Source organism: Anas platyrhynchos, chromosome 4 (assembly GCF_047663525.1).
Source record: "Anas platyrhynchos isolate ZD024472 breed Pekin duck chromosome 4, IASCAAS_PekinDuck_T2T, whole genome shotgun sequence".
In the NCBI taxonomy this organism is placed as follows: domain Eukaryota; kingdom Metazoa; phylum Chordata; class Aves; order Anseriformes; family Anatidae; genus Anas; species Anas platyrhynchos.
Window position 1 is genome coordinate 70,356,192 of NC_092590.1, and position 15,245 is coordinate 70,371,436.

The 15,245-nt window shown below is 35.3% G+C and overlaps 1 protein-coding gene across 2 annotated transcripts in view; it reads right to left on the minus strand.

Annotated features, from left to right (window-relative positions):
* Positions 1–1,954: 1,954 nt before the first annotated feature.
* The window catches only part of GRK4 (G protein-coupled receptor kinase 4), a 37,119-nt gene continuing 23,828 nt past the window's right edge, over positions 1,955–15,245 (minus strand). The window contains exons 10-16 of one of the 2 annotated variants that reach the window (XM_038178212.2): positions 14,501–14,538; positions 11,738–11,827; positions 11,108–11,316; positions 10,086–10,223; positions 9,337–9,474; positions 8,337–8,459; positions 1,955–6,702 (exon numbers count right to left, since the gene is read on the minus strand). In XM_038178212.2, the coding sequence (XP_038034140.1) occupies positions 6,649–6,702; positions 8,337–8,459; positions 9,337–9,474; positions 10,086–10,223; positions 11,108–11,316; positions 11,738–11,827; positions 14,501–14,538 (790 nt within the window). In that variant the 3' untranslated portion in view covers positions 1,955–6,648. Of the gene's footprint in view, positions 6,703–8,336; positions 8,460–9,336; positions 9,475–10,077; positions 10,224–11,107; positions 11,317–11,737; positions 11,828–14,500; positions 14,539–15,245 lie in introns of those variants that run through there. The other variant, XR_005265370.2, reaches the window with a different exon arrangement.

Here is a 15,245-nt window from a genome sequence, read left to right on the forward strand (position 1 = left end):
TGTGCACAGGTTTTCAACCTCCCCCATAAAACGCTGATTCCAGTGTCAATGTGAAAGCTGAAATACACTGAACAGCCTTACTGGTCACGTTCCTGCCACATGCTCAGTGAAACATTGCTCTGCCAGTTAATTATTGGCATGCAAATAAATGATGCACCATTTGTAGCTTTCCTCTGAAAGTAAATCTATCTATTCCTGAAAGCAATTTGAGCCCTAAAAAGGCATCATTTCATTATAAAAGTCTAACAAAACAGGAGCTTTTAAGGCAAAAAGAATCAAGTATTTTCCTGATCATTTTACAATAAAGCTTGCAGAGAGTTTTCTCTAGAACATATGGATGATCATGAATTTTTTATTTGGCAAATGACACATGAAAAAAGATGAGCGTGCGACTGCAATGTTGCACGCACCATGCAATAATTGCACACTGGGAACTAAATTTAAGCACATTAAAGAGAGCATAAGCTTTTATCAAAGATTAAACAAGCCACCAACCCAGTCAGCCTCTGCAAAATTGTTTTGAAGCTTTAGATCAAGATGAGCACCAGTCCCCTAAGGGTCGCTGACTCACCAGCAGAAAGGCAAAGGCAATGCCTGCCCACAAACGCTCCTCTTTGCTCTCCTTTTCTTCCCAGATCGTGTTGGCAGCATCTGCCCTACGGCTCCTTATCCAGGAGTTGGGGTGACTGGAAGGGCTACCTTTGGTCAGGCAGGTTTCTTTGGCAAGTGCTTTATTAGGAGGCTCTCCCGATTTAAGTGTACTGATACTCACAAAAACATGGATCATGTCACTGATCCTATTCAAATAGCCCCGCAAACAGCTGCACTGGCAAAAACAAAGGTGTGTACAGCTGGCAAAGGGCAAGAAGCAGCAGAAAGGGTTAGAGAACTGGAGTTTTTCCTAAAGCCATTGTTACCACAAATGAAAAAAAAAAAAAAAAAAAAAAAAAGTCAGTCTCAATGGAGTAACAGCCAATACCTAAAAGGTTATTTATAATTCAGTGAATGACGATGGATTCATCTCCACTTCAAGGAGAAAAAAGATGAAACATGCTTTTACCTTGTTTGTAAGAAAGGCACAAATGCTGCCATTGTTTCCTAACCATAGGCTACCAAGAGCATAGGCTGTAACAGGCTACTTCTTCATTTAATCGTTAAGAACAAATAGAAGATCATGCTAAGAATATTTTTTGCACTGTCCTGAAGTTGCTCTTAAGCCGTTTCCAAACACAATTCAGCAGGTCTGTGGTTCTACTCACATAATCCAAACTTCACACGACCACTGGCCTACTTAGTTCAACATATGCACAGGTAGTTTGCAATGTGCCAATAACATGATTATATTACTGTTACAGACACTTAAATTGAAGAAGATCTGTAAAACAATTAAATGCTTAGCCCGTTAACTCATGTCATAAAATTACAGTGCAAGTCTTTACATAAATAGGGCACAACATTAAAAACGCAAGCAGCTTACTGTTGAAAAGTATTTGATACAAATAAAACACAAATCCAACTAATGCCAAGGTATAAATTCTTTCAAGGAGAGTTGTTAGTCTGTTTTGGCAATAATGGAAAATTCAACATGCATGATAAGGCTGATGACAGGTTGAGGTACAGCTACTACTGGCCGATCTTACATCCACATCGTAATGTTACTACAGTAAACGTGTTAATGTAAAGTAGCCCATCCCCACAAATCTGTTTGAAATTAACATAGAAAATAAAATTGTGACCAAGAGATATGGTATCAATTAAGCAAATATAATAGAGCTAGGGTACTTTTTCCTGGATCCAACAGACTCACACATTGGTTAAAAATAAAAAATTAAGAGCACGTAAAACACATTGCTATTTCAACAAATTGTGATTTTTCCTTTATTACATTTTTTCCTTTATATATCCCTGCAACCATGATAGACATGGTGAATAAATCACATTAGACAATAATACCTGTGGTTGATATGTGCGGCAGTGTTTTGCTTTTATTTCAGGTATAACAGTGATAGAACATCCAGGAAAACAGCTCATACAAGAACAATTCAGTGGTTTGGAGATTCTGAAACTAACACATCACATTTAACAGTCAACATCATTACACGTGAAAAGAATTCTGGTATTTTGGACACGTGTGGAACATGAGAGAAAGGCTACCTATGTGCCATGTGCAAAACTTGAGTTACACCATAAAAACAAGTATGAAATAAAAGAAGTGTACACTCAGCAGAAGAGACATCATCATCACCAAAATGAGCCAAGCAGGTAATTCAAATCAAAGTAAACATAAATTTAGTTTAACATTCTTCTCCTTTAAAAAAAAAAAAAAAAATCCCTTTTTACCATGTCTTGAAAAGAAGCACTCTCTGAAAATCTATGCAAAAATGAAGGAGATAATTCCAATGTTAAATTAGTATAATATCAAGTAGTCAACCATAGTAAATAATATTATTTCCGTTGACTTATTTTATCAACTTGTTACAATTGAATATATCAAATTATCTGTGAAATAAGATCTCTTGCTTATCATGACTACAAATATGATCTGTATCAGATTTTGTCTGAGAATTTTGAAAGATATTTTCTGACTTATTAAAATTTACCAGAGCCGGCAGATAAATCAGAATTTTGCAACTGAACTAGTATTCTTCATTTGTACAAATGGCAATGAGAAATTTCTTACATCTGTATACTTGGAAAAATAATTGAAGTGCACTACAAAAATGGATTTTTATTTGTTTTTAATAGCTTCTCTCACTGATTTCTCAAATCAGACAATTTTATTCTGAGATTGCTTTATAATTAAAAACATGATATATTGTTTTAAATATTTGAATATGCAACATCTTTTATAGGCTAAGATATACTACTAACTATCTCTTTGTTATTGACACACCACAGTTTTCCTATTTATGATTATACAGTAATTATTTTTGTCCTCTTTTCTTCAGCTGAGACTGTTTTGTTGGTATCCACTCTAGATTATAACATCTTTATTATGAACACTACAACAATGAGGAAAAAAAGGTGACAATTTCTTTTAAAGAAAGAAACCAACCCTGAGGCATGAAGATTCTATTCTGTTGGCTGCAACATTTAAAAGCATTAAGAAAGCCAGTAAGATCCTGGTACCTTGTTTTCACAGTTTCAATTTCGAGCTCTCTATATAGATTGATGAGGTATGCGCAAGCAGACATTAAGTCTTACATACACAAATGCTTGAAAACACAAGCCACAGAAAAGAAAGATTGATCTCATACAAATAACTCCATCAAATTCATAGATCTTTCCACATCTTGCACCAATAGAACAAAGCACTTGGGCTGTGGGATTGTCTCACTGCTATTAGAACATTGTAACATGGATCTGGAACCTGAATTCATGGAGCTGTAATGAAGGCAGAATGACTTTTTTTTTTTAATTACAGCCTCGTGGAAATAAAAGGCTACATTGTGAGTAATCACAGCCTGCTGCTTTCCCCCTTTTTTGTCTCAGTTGCATCCTACAAAAAATCAAGAGCAAACTTCATATTACATTTATCAAACCACAGTATTTCACTTCCATGTGCTCTCCCTTCTCCTTATCCCTTTCTTCACTTTCAAAATGAATCTCCAAGCTAATAATACTCTAGTAAAGACATTTAAGCAATATTAATCGCCTTAGATTACACAGCATAACATCTTAATCTCCATGTACCGTATAAAGAGAATGATGTTGTTTTTACTTTCTTGTCCTTTCTAATTCATTAGGGTATTCACAGTAGACAATATTTAGTCATCATATGCGTGGACATCTTTACTAATTGATTATATTTTAATACCTTGATACTTGCACAGATGGAAACAGCTTTAATGTATTTATTATTATTACATAAGGTTAGTAAGTTGTGCAAAGAGTAAGGTCATACACACTGAATGTCATAAGGAACAAACTTTTAGGTTGAAAAATGCTATCTTAACCCTACAGGCAAGAAAAAAATAAAAAAATAAAAAAAAAATTTAGGTCTTAACCCTGCAAACATGTAGTTACCCTCAAAAAGAAACCAACCAACCAGCGGTATTATTCATAACACAAGGGAAAACTTGTGAACTGAAAGTTTCATGAAAACACACACACACAAAAAACCACTTCGTTGCATGGTCAGAGTACCTTGTCCAGAACAGCAGATGTATAAATAATTGAAGGAACCAGCTCTTAGGAATGATTTGCTTTTTCTCTTCATCTAGTCTCTTTTCTTCACAGATCCCTGGAGGATAAGTGTTAAGCCTCAGCACTCCAAAATGCAGGAGTGATTCCCCACACATGCCCTATTTTTAATTAAAATCCATCTCTCTCCAAAATGAAAAGAAGGTTTGAAATGCGTATTAAATTTAATTTCAGATTTCCTATATTTGTTAAAGCTAATTCCTATATTTTCTTCATAAAAATTACCCAGCTTGTGTCCTTGGTATTCTTGACCAAATTTCAAGCTCTAAGCAGGCATTAAATCCAGACTGTCACTCCGTACGGCTAGTGTCAATATACCATCACCTTTGCCTCAAAACAGTAAACCTAAGATCTTAAAAAATAAAGCCTGTTGATAAGAGAAACATGATCAATAGCCCAACTAGGTAGGTATTTATAAACACTTTCGTTACTTCTCCATTTCTCCATTCCCATCTTTTTAGATTCCTTCTATTACTGCAGTACACTATAAAGAGGGTCAGGTCTTTTTGTGGTACATGATAAGGAGGGTCAGGTCAGACCATGGCAACTCACTGTCTCACACATAATGGTTCTAGCCAACACCCTTACTGTAGGCATTTCTTTTTGTCAAGTCTCTGATCCTTTCACTATTGCATCAGATTTGTCATCCAGTAATTTATTCAAACTCCCCTCCCGACAATTTCTCTTTGTACTTCCCATGGTAGTAATTTTGCTGTCCTCTGTGCCATTTTAGACATCAGGAAACATGCACCAAAAACAGAGTCATTCTCAACATGCACCAAAGAAGAATCATTCTGCATTTCTGTGAGACAATATCCAAGAGGAATAATTCCAAATAGACACCAACTCAACCCCAGCAGAATTCCATAAAGCACTGGTTTTCCGACTTATTTCAAATTGTAACAAACTAAAACATTTGCCACTGGAGACAAAATATTGTGAATTTACACCTGACAATAGGCTTAACTACCACATATATCATCAGAGCCTTTCAGAAGTAGCTTAAGTTTCTCCCAATGGGTCAGTGGATCACAAGCAAAAACCTGTTGAGGTAGAGATATATTCAGTTGGTCTGTGCATATAAAACATATGCAGCCTGGTCGCAGCCCTAGAGACAGGAAAAAAATGCCTGCTCAGTGGAGACAATTTTCAGAATATAGAACATAATATATAGCAAAAGTCCTATCTCCAACTCCAAGAACATTCCATTAGATTTCAATACTCTAACTGAAATTTTGAAAACAGAGATGTGTTCCCTAAATTTATTCTCATACACAGACAAAATGCTTTACACAAAGCCTTACAAAATAAAGTCTGTCACACTTTGAGCCCGTAAGAGTGGATGTTTGACAAGTTTCCAAGAGAATGGAAACAGTTTTACTAATGAATGAAAGGTAATCTTAACTAAAACTCCAATACCAGCTCCACATCTCTGTTAAGTGACCATAAAAGCAGGTTTCATATGTAAGTTTTTAAAGGGTATAAGTAAAGATTATTTACAAAATTTAAGTCTATACTTAACGCTACCTTGTCCTTCCCTCAGTGGCAGTGATTACTGTCAATGCTACAACATTGCACATTACAATGTAATCAGCAGAGAATAAGGTATTAAAGAAGACCCTGTGCTTTGCTTTTTAACCCATTATAAAACTATAACACCCTACATGGAATTGTAAACAATTTCATTTGCAGGAAAAAATAAAAATGAGTCTCCACGGGTAAAAAAATCCTTTCAGTATGTGCAAAGTACTAAAAAATTACAAAAATTTTGGCATAGGTCTACTTGCATGTAAACATATGGAGAGAATGTATAAGACAGGTAGAAATGAAAAGAACAGGGTACGTAGAGTTTGTTACAAGATTAAGCTAAATGCCCAGAATTCTATAAAAAAGTAAGTACAGACCAAGGCAATTATCAGATCTAAAAAGTAAAGAGCATTTCATAATAGCTGGCCATGGTGCACTGAATTCCTTTTTTTTTTCCTTAGCAGTTTCTTGAAAGATGCATTAAATTATAGCACTGCCATGATGCCAGATAACAACAGAATTACAAAATTTATCAGTACAGTAACGTTGCTGTTAAGAAAAACAGCTAATAAAGGTCCTAATGAACAAGAAGTGTTTTACCAGAAGCATAAAGTCAAGTTAAATTTATGCCATGGGTATTATCTCTGTGCTTGAAAATCCTTTTAGTATTTCTAGATTCATTCCACTGGGGAGAAAAAAAAATAAAAAAGAAATGAAATACATACAGAAACACACTCACTCAAACGGCACTCGGTTTTTGTACAATTAAGCTTTAGTGAAAATATACATCTTAAAACAAATGAAGTACAAATGTACAAAAATTCTTGAACTCAGATAAAAAATATATATAATACACTTTGCTACAGAGATATAAAACATTTAAAGTTTGCTCATCCTTTCTGATGACAGTAAAATGACTTAAAGTCTGGAGGACTCCTGTTCATCATCACTGCAATCAGATTTAAAGCAGACCTGTAAGAAAAGACAAAGACAATTTAGCTGCAGAGCTAACACTGTTGTTGGTTTGTATGTGTTATGGGGCACAAAGGCTGGGTGGCAGGGAGGGGGTTGGATCTGTTTCCAGAACATTTTGCTCCATACTAACTAAATGCTTTGGGAGTATCAAAGGAAACCACAGCCCAGCCCCAAAGCTCAAGTCATTAAAGTTTCATTTAACCTTAGGTTCTGTACTTCTTTTAACTTCACAGGACAAATAACTGCAGTGTCTTTACTTTAAGAGCTCTCAACATATATTTTAGTATTTTTAAGACTCGCAGTACAAAGAACAATACAAACCCTGCTGATTCAGTTTGGTAAGACCACAGGTAAGACACAAGCTTTAACTTTAGCTATGTGAGTTGGACTCGATCCTTGTGGGTTCCTTCCAACTCTGATACTCTATGATTCTATACTTAATTGTTCCTTCTGTTCTCTTACTATGAAAGTGGATGAAGTGAATTTGGAAAGGTGAACTAGAAATGGCAGTACTATTATACATGCCATTAGCATTGTACCATTTTACAGGGGTGAATTACCAGCTGATGACAAAAATCATCATCATGCAATTTTAATACACAGCCCTGTTGTGGCTACTTACTGATATGCTCCTAGCAAATTTAAAATTCCATTTCCGCTTGAAAGCAAAAGTAGTTTCTAAAGAAGTGTTGTCTACTGGAATACACTCGTACTTCTCAAAATAATTCCACTTTAAGTGCAGGCATACTGAGCAAGCAGAATTCTGAAATACATCTACAGAAAAACTTCAGAAACAGCCTATTTCTCACTGCCTATAAGCAAGCACACTGTCCTATCTTTTAGATAGTAAACATTTGGGGATTCAATTCATGTACATCTAAATGTTTATTAAAGAGGAGAATTCATGTCTGTATGAAAGGCTGTGCATTATCAAAAGCTATGTAAACATTTATGTTGTTGTTTTGGTGATAGCATTAAAATATTTTAGGAAGTTTAATGTTTGTTTCGTAACACTTCTTTACATTCATTCATTTAGGGGTTATCTTTGCTTAGCTTAATACACTGGAATGATTCAGTACTAGGTTAAAAGTTGGACTAGATGATCTTAGAGGTCTGTTCCAACCTGAATGATTCGTTGGGAGTACTTGCTCCTTTCTAAAGTAATTCTAAAGGAGCAAGTACTATGAGTTGCACTGCCCGATCACACTTCTGAATAAATAACCCAGTTCTATTTAAGATTTTACACAGGGGGCCCTCAATTATCTCTCAAATCACCTACTCTTCTACAAAAAGCTGTCAGAATAGTTAAGGAACAAGACTTGAGTAAATACCTTCAGAAAGAAAAGTCCTACAAGACAGTTATTTATTAGCAGCATACACTACCTTTTCCCCACAATCAACAGCTAGCAGATACTAGAGGAACACAGAACGCTGAGGGAGGAAAAACTCCTGGAGTTATAGACTGCTATAGTTTCTGAAATGCAGTGGGGGGCAAAGCCACAATAAGCCAGGTTTCATTTCTCTCTGTATTGAAAGAAAAACTATTTTTCCTATCGGATTATTTAATGCTATAGGTGAATAGATGTTAAGGTCTCACTGGAAATTTTATCAAAGAAAAGAAATACCCTTACCTCTCCACTAAAAAGTCTGTGAAAGAAGCCTCTCTTTGGTTTAGGAGACCTCTCTCTGTCTGGTGACACAGTACCATCAGTTTCAAATGCATTAATATCTTCAAAGCATCCTGTTTCAATCATCTTTGAAAGACATGAAATAAATTAAGTATCCATACAAGCCTCTCAAACATATTCAATTTATCATCTATTTACTTTGACTGTACTCCTAGGAGTTACTTGCTACCAAAACACCATTTGCAGACCCACATGAAGGAAGGCAAAGTCTACACTCACCTTGACCACCCAGAAAACTAAAACCCCACCAATATGCAGGTAAACACTGTGATGCTTCACTTTGGGAAGGCACTTCTCCTGCCTATGATGCCATAAGCAGTTTTTAGAACAAGAGGTGGATTTGCTTTCTGTATTGTTATATATTTGGTTTTCTTTCTGTCTGTTCCCCTCATTTCAGAGCAACTGAGCCTAACAAATTGAATACCTTTATGGCATGGACTGAACTTTATTAATAACCATGACTGAGTAGGAGAAATGATCTATGCAGAATCCTAGACTGCTCATTGTCAGAGCAAAGAACCTTAACAGAAAGTCTGAGTTGACTGATGCTGAATAGTTTGTTTTGAAACCTTAGAAAAGGTAAGCCTGCTATTACTACGTCATTTGGATACTCTAGTGACATTTGGGCATGAACTGCAATACTCCATAACATATGGAAGAAGAACAAGGAAGGTATGGTGACACTGATGCTGAATACTGTTCTGTAGGCTACAAGCACGACGACAAGATGCCAGACTTTATCTTATGCAAATTTATGGCAGTCCTTTCATTTTTAGTAATTTATTAATGTTTTGGGAAAAAAAAAATTTCCAAAGTCTCTAAGCAAACAAGTCTAATGGAAAAATTTCTTCATATTCCACAGAAGTTAATATCATGATTATATCCCTTAATGAACCTTCACATTTTCTGTGCTAAAGAAAATCTTCTATGAAATATACAATACCTCATTTTGCCAAGGGATTGAGACACAACCCGTAACAAACTTGGAATAGAAGTCATCATCTGTAGTATCCAGGTTCACTCCTTTTACTGTTGAGAACTGCTCTATGTCTAGAACATCTTTACAATACACGGCACGTGGCTGCAGTACAAGACAAGATTGCTTCATTAAGTATTTTTTTCTTTTTTTTTTTTCTCCCCTAGACAAGCAGAGCAGGGCATGAAATATCTGCACTTTCGTTTTGTTTTTTAACATTGCTAATCACCAAATTACACTATACAGATAATGCAAAAGCAGAAACTTAAATAATCTCATCATAATGCACCTGAGAAGTTCTGTCCATCCTGCAAATAACACAACAGGAATACTGAAAACAGAAAGAGGATGCAGCATCTCTGACTTTCTTACTGGTTGTCATAATTCACTTGTCCTTTGTTACCTTCCTTTCAACTCCAGAGTTATTTCCTCAAAGCTAATCTTTATTTATTCAGCATCTGATACAGGAATGCAGAGTTTTCAGGGCTAAGAAATCAGCTACAAAGCTCCACAGTGCCACAGAAAACAATTTACAATAGTGGTAATCTCAGATAAAATGCCACAAAACAACTAGCCATCAATAGCTACACAATGGCATTCTTCTGCCAATGTAAATAACTTTAAAGGTTTCGCTGGAGTTCACATGATTACTGACACAGAATTATGACAGTTCATGCCTTTTTTAGATACTAATCAAATCTGTCTCACCTACTTACATCTGGCAAGAATGGAGGCTCCAACATGTTAGCTTCCAGTCTCTTGAAGTTAATATTCTTGAAAATAGGGTGTTGTTTTACAACAGCAGCTCCATTTTCAGTGCAGCCCAGTCGTTCACCTGGATTTTTCGCAAGTAACTGCAAAGGTATGAATAAAAAAAAGCTGATCTAGTGATATTATCTCAAAATTTAAAGACAAAAATCTGTATCTTTTTTTACTTGGGCTTTTACAAGATGAACCTTATTGTGGTATCAAAATGAACTGGAAATCTAAACTACAACATTACAGGAGCAAAAAGATGTTCAGGAGACAAAAAACAAAACAAAGCAAAACAAAAAAAAGATTGTTGATTATCCTGATAATTAAGATTAGACCCAAAGTTTTTTTATATTTATTTATTTATTTTATTATTATTATTGTTTTTTAATTGATGCCAGGTTGAATAGCTTTTGCAGTTGATATTACTTTCAGGAAATGCAGATTTACCTTTTTTTTTTCCAATGGGTTAAGTAATTTAACCATTTTGCATATACTAGAAAAGAAAATTTTTGAAGCTTTCTGCATAGGTGTGCTTCTTTCTAAATTTAAGAGCACAAAAGATTAAAAAAAAGCTACTGTCTTGTACAGACTCTTTTTAGGCAACTAGTATACTACTCTGGCATTTCTCCTCATGCAGTATCAAAGTTGAAGATGTTATTGTGTTCTGTCACATAATCATGTGTGGTCTAAGAAGTGTTACATTTTTTCATTCACATGAATGAGAAATCCATTTACGCAGTCTCCCTTTGTCTTCGAAAAAAAGTTCTGAATTCTCAAAGTCTGATAAACAAGCAACTCACAGAGCATCAGAAATGTCCATCTGAACCAGAGAAAGATTTAAGAGCTCTTATTCCACACTAACCCAGTTTAAAAAAAAATACAAAATACAAGTCTTCTTCAACAAAAGACTTTAAAATAAAGCAGTTCATCTCTTAAAAGGATTAGAAATTTAATTTTCAAACCTCTATGTCTCTTCACCCACCATCCTGCAGATGGATTTTGCCTCCTCAGAAAACTTGTCTGAATATGTTTCTTGGTCTTCCTTTACTCTCCGGTCAATCTCGTCCCGTTTGACCCTTTCCTTATGTTTCCTAAATGGCGACTGTCCTTCAATCATTTCATAAATCAAACACCCGAGACCCCACCAATCTGGACTGAATGTATACTTTTCATTTTTGAGCACTTCTGGAGCTACAAAACAAAACAAACAAAAACCATGACAATTTACTTTAATTTGTTAAATACCGAAAAACCCTCAGGTACTCTTTTGGCTCTGTGCAAAAAGTTTCTAAGCAACTCTTTTGTACTCTGAAGAAATATTAATTTCTATGGTGAGGACTCTATATGTGTATCCAATAGAAGCATCTACGTTTTTTAATGCTTCAGTTCAGAAGAAATTAAGTGCTTTCTTTGCTTTCTTCAACCTAAAACTAGAATTTCCAAAGTTAATTCTTCATGTTTACTGGAAGGCTTATAACCAGCATTTTCCACCATGTACTGTAACCTTTCTTCCCAGACCCAATATAGTTCTTCATACAAGTCACTCATATATTTGCAGAAGTTTAACCTAACTTGCTGGTGAAACATAACTAGCAAAGGATATTTCACATACCCATGTAACCAACAGTCCCAACCCGTCCTCGGACTGTTTCTCCTTCTGGAATCTGCACAGCTAATCCAAGATCTGAAATTCTAATATGTCCTGTTCGTGTTAAAAGACATAAAATATGGTCAGCAAACAATAAAATATCGTATTTAAAAACAATTTTCTCTTGCATACCTCATAAAAAGATACCCAAAATATTAAAACATTCATATACCTCACAACATTAAGTTTCTATAACTATAAAGGAGTGATTTATTTGTCCCTCCCACAACTTTTTTTTTTTTTAATTAAAAACACGTAAAAGGAAGAGAGGTAGAAATCTAACTCATTTCCTGAAGGTCATACACACACACACACACACACACAAAGATATTGTGAAGTACTCTGTTCCTAGTTTTGGCATGGGCTGCAACTCTAGTATCAAAGAAATTATCACTGCTTATTTTGAGTTCTGGATCTACGTAATAGATATGTGTATTTTTCCATTCTGTATTCCCACACACAAACACCTAGCTTTCTCACTTCCTAACAAAACATCAGAATTTTCTCCATTCATTCCTAATATAACAAAGCTATAACTTGTACTGAAACATCAGGTTTTCCTCTAACAAAGTACCCTAGTAATGAAGTAATTGGGATTGCTATCCCCACTTCTACCCAAAAAGAGAAGTAGCCTGACCAAATCTACTTAGAATTACTTATATTATAACATGCCAATTCAATATTAGGATTTCCCCTTCTCATGACTCAGTCTACTGCAGAAAACTTCAGCTTTTATTTCAATTTATCAGCCAAACTTAAGCCAACTCCAGTTAACTGCCTCTCCCATTACGCGTGCCATTTACATTAGGACCTCTAATGTAAAAGCAGACTTATGGAGAACTGTGATTTGTCATGAATAATATTGCTCAGATGGGGAAAGTCCAAGAAGGGCAAAGGAAACAAGTTTACCCCCACACTCCCTCACATCTCCATGAACAAATATAGATTATTTTCTGTTGAGTCTGTCCAGCAAAGAGCTAAGGCAATTTAAAGCAAGAATTGTATTGACATTGTTCTGATTTGAAAATATAAAACCTATTTTCTCACTAAAAATAAAAAAGACTAGATAGAAAAAAGGACAAGTTCGTTGTCCACTGAATTTTCAAACTGAAAATTGCTCCTTAACTGTGGTAGAAAGATTTAGGGGTGAAAGCAACAACAAAAAAAATCCCAATACATTTTGAATACTGCATACATTGTCAGGGACAGTGTTATTTACAGAACCATCACAGATTCACAGAATAATTCAGGATGAAAAGGACTTCAGGTCTCTAGCACACCCTCCTCCAGATAAAGCAGAGTCTGCTCCACATTTTGGTAAAAAAAAATCTGTTTCTAGAAAAAAAGCCTTCTAAAGTGTATCACCTCTCTGGGTAGCCCATTCAAATATTTGACACAGTCCTTTGCAAATATTTTGTCATTCAAAAAGCTCAGCAGCATCTGTGCTAAATATTAGCATATCCATTTCTTATTTACACGTGCTAGATAATCGGGGGGGGGGGGACGACTAGAGAGAGAGAGACAGAGAGAGAGAGTGGAAAAAGTTAAGTGTCACTTTTTATGTTGGTTAGAAATAACTACATGCTCTTGAGCAGCAAATGCTATGTTAAGTACATGCAGATGCTCTTCTTTTCCCTGACATTTGATGAACCCCTTGTCAAGTGCACTATGTGAGCTCCTGAAGTGATTTTCTAATTAGTCCCCTCTGCTCTCTGGAACAAGATCAGAATATCCCTGGCACCGAGAAAGCATTCTCGCGCAGTACTGTAAGGCTACATTTTCCCTCAAAGAAACCTTCTGCTTTTGCAAGACTTTGCTGGGGAGAAAAATTAAAGAATGCATTTGATGTCTAAAAAAGCTTTAGCTCTTGCAAAGTGACTTCTCATAAGGCTTTTTTTTTTAAGCACTTTATCAGTCAGAACATGCTGACTTTCAAAAAAAAAAAAAAAAGCTAAGCTTTGTGCTAATGACTCCAAATGCAAAGTTTCCTTTAATACTCGACAATTACAAGAACAAATTGGTAATATTCCTCCATAGCTTAGAAGAAGGTGATTGCTGCACATGTTCTACAGTGAATCCAGAAGATTCTGACAGATTTAATACAAAGGCATTATAAAAAAAAAAATTGGCTTTTGGAAGAAAAATACATAAAAACATTTATTCATATTTTTCCTTACTTCTTTGATTCTCCTGAGCCATATCTACACCAGTAACCAACCAAGCTGTTTTAGTTAAGTGTTAAAACAAACACGCATGCCTCAGATTTTTTCCTCGTTATTACTTAATATTATATTTTACTGATTAAGTGTAATTCTGGCACTGCTTCTAACAAATTACGTTTTCATAGGAAAAGATGAAAAGACAAACAAAGAACAAATCCATGTAAAAGTAAAACAAATCCATGCAAAAGTTTTAGCCAAATTACATAAAGAGGGAGGGAGGAGGAGGAGAAAAAAGGAAACAAATTCATTCTGAGGTGGGAAACTGACCCTTACAATATTATGTGTTGTTCTCCTCTCCCATGGCTGCAGTATTTTCTCATACTCTCTAAAAAGCATGGACACTTATGTTTTGATCTTTTTTTAATTTACTAATTAAAACACATTAGAATATTAACATTTGTCAGTCAGGTCCCCTCTGTTACAAAGATACTAATTCATTTGATTCCTGGCACAGTGTTAATTAGTTTTGTAATTCCTGATTTCCAAATTTAAAATTTTTACTTACCACAGTCATCAAGGAGTATATTCTCAGGTTTCAGGTCTCTACAAATTAAACAGAAAAAAATATGAATTATATAGAGGTAAAATTATCAGCCATCATGAATGGTAACTGAGGCAATGCAGGACTTCTTATAATGGTTCTAATAAAAGGTATTTTTCCAGCTTTCACCTATATACAAAAGAGTTGTCAAGTTGAGGACCTGTAATATAAATCGTTTCCCTGTTGAGTTTCCCAACTCTTTATCCCATTTATGCTTAAAAAAAAAAAAAAAAGTATTTCACAGATGAGAGACACAACACTAAAATCCTGACGTGAAGAACCACCATCTTACAACCAAGTCTGCGCTCACAAGTGGAAGACCTTTCTCTGAGCCATTAGCCATGCAAACCCACACCAGCAAGACAAGTCGGTACTTGCTGCAGTTTGGTGCTCCATTTCATCCTGTTGTGGCAGAATATCAACAAAGAGAACTAAAAGCATACACTTATCATCAATTCAAACTCAATTCCTTTATTTTGACACGCAGCTCCTGAAGCTTAGTAGGCACTTATATCTAGATAGGATTGTTTGCAATCAACTTTCTAAGAGTCTCTGCTACTTCTTTTCCTGGGAACAGAAGTTTCACGTGAAACATTCCTTAGCTATTAAATGTTAGCAAGACTCAAGAAAGAGTAAAAGAGCAATTAATTTGCTGTGTTGCAATTCTGCACTTTAGAGACATCTTGTAAATGTTTCCTTTAAGAACAAA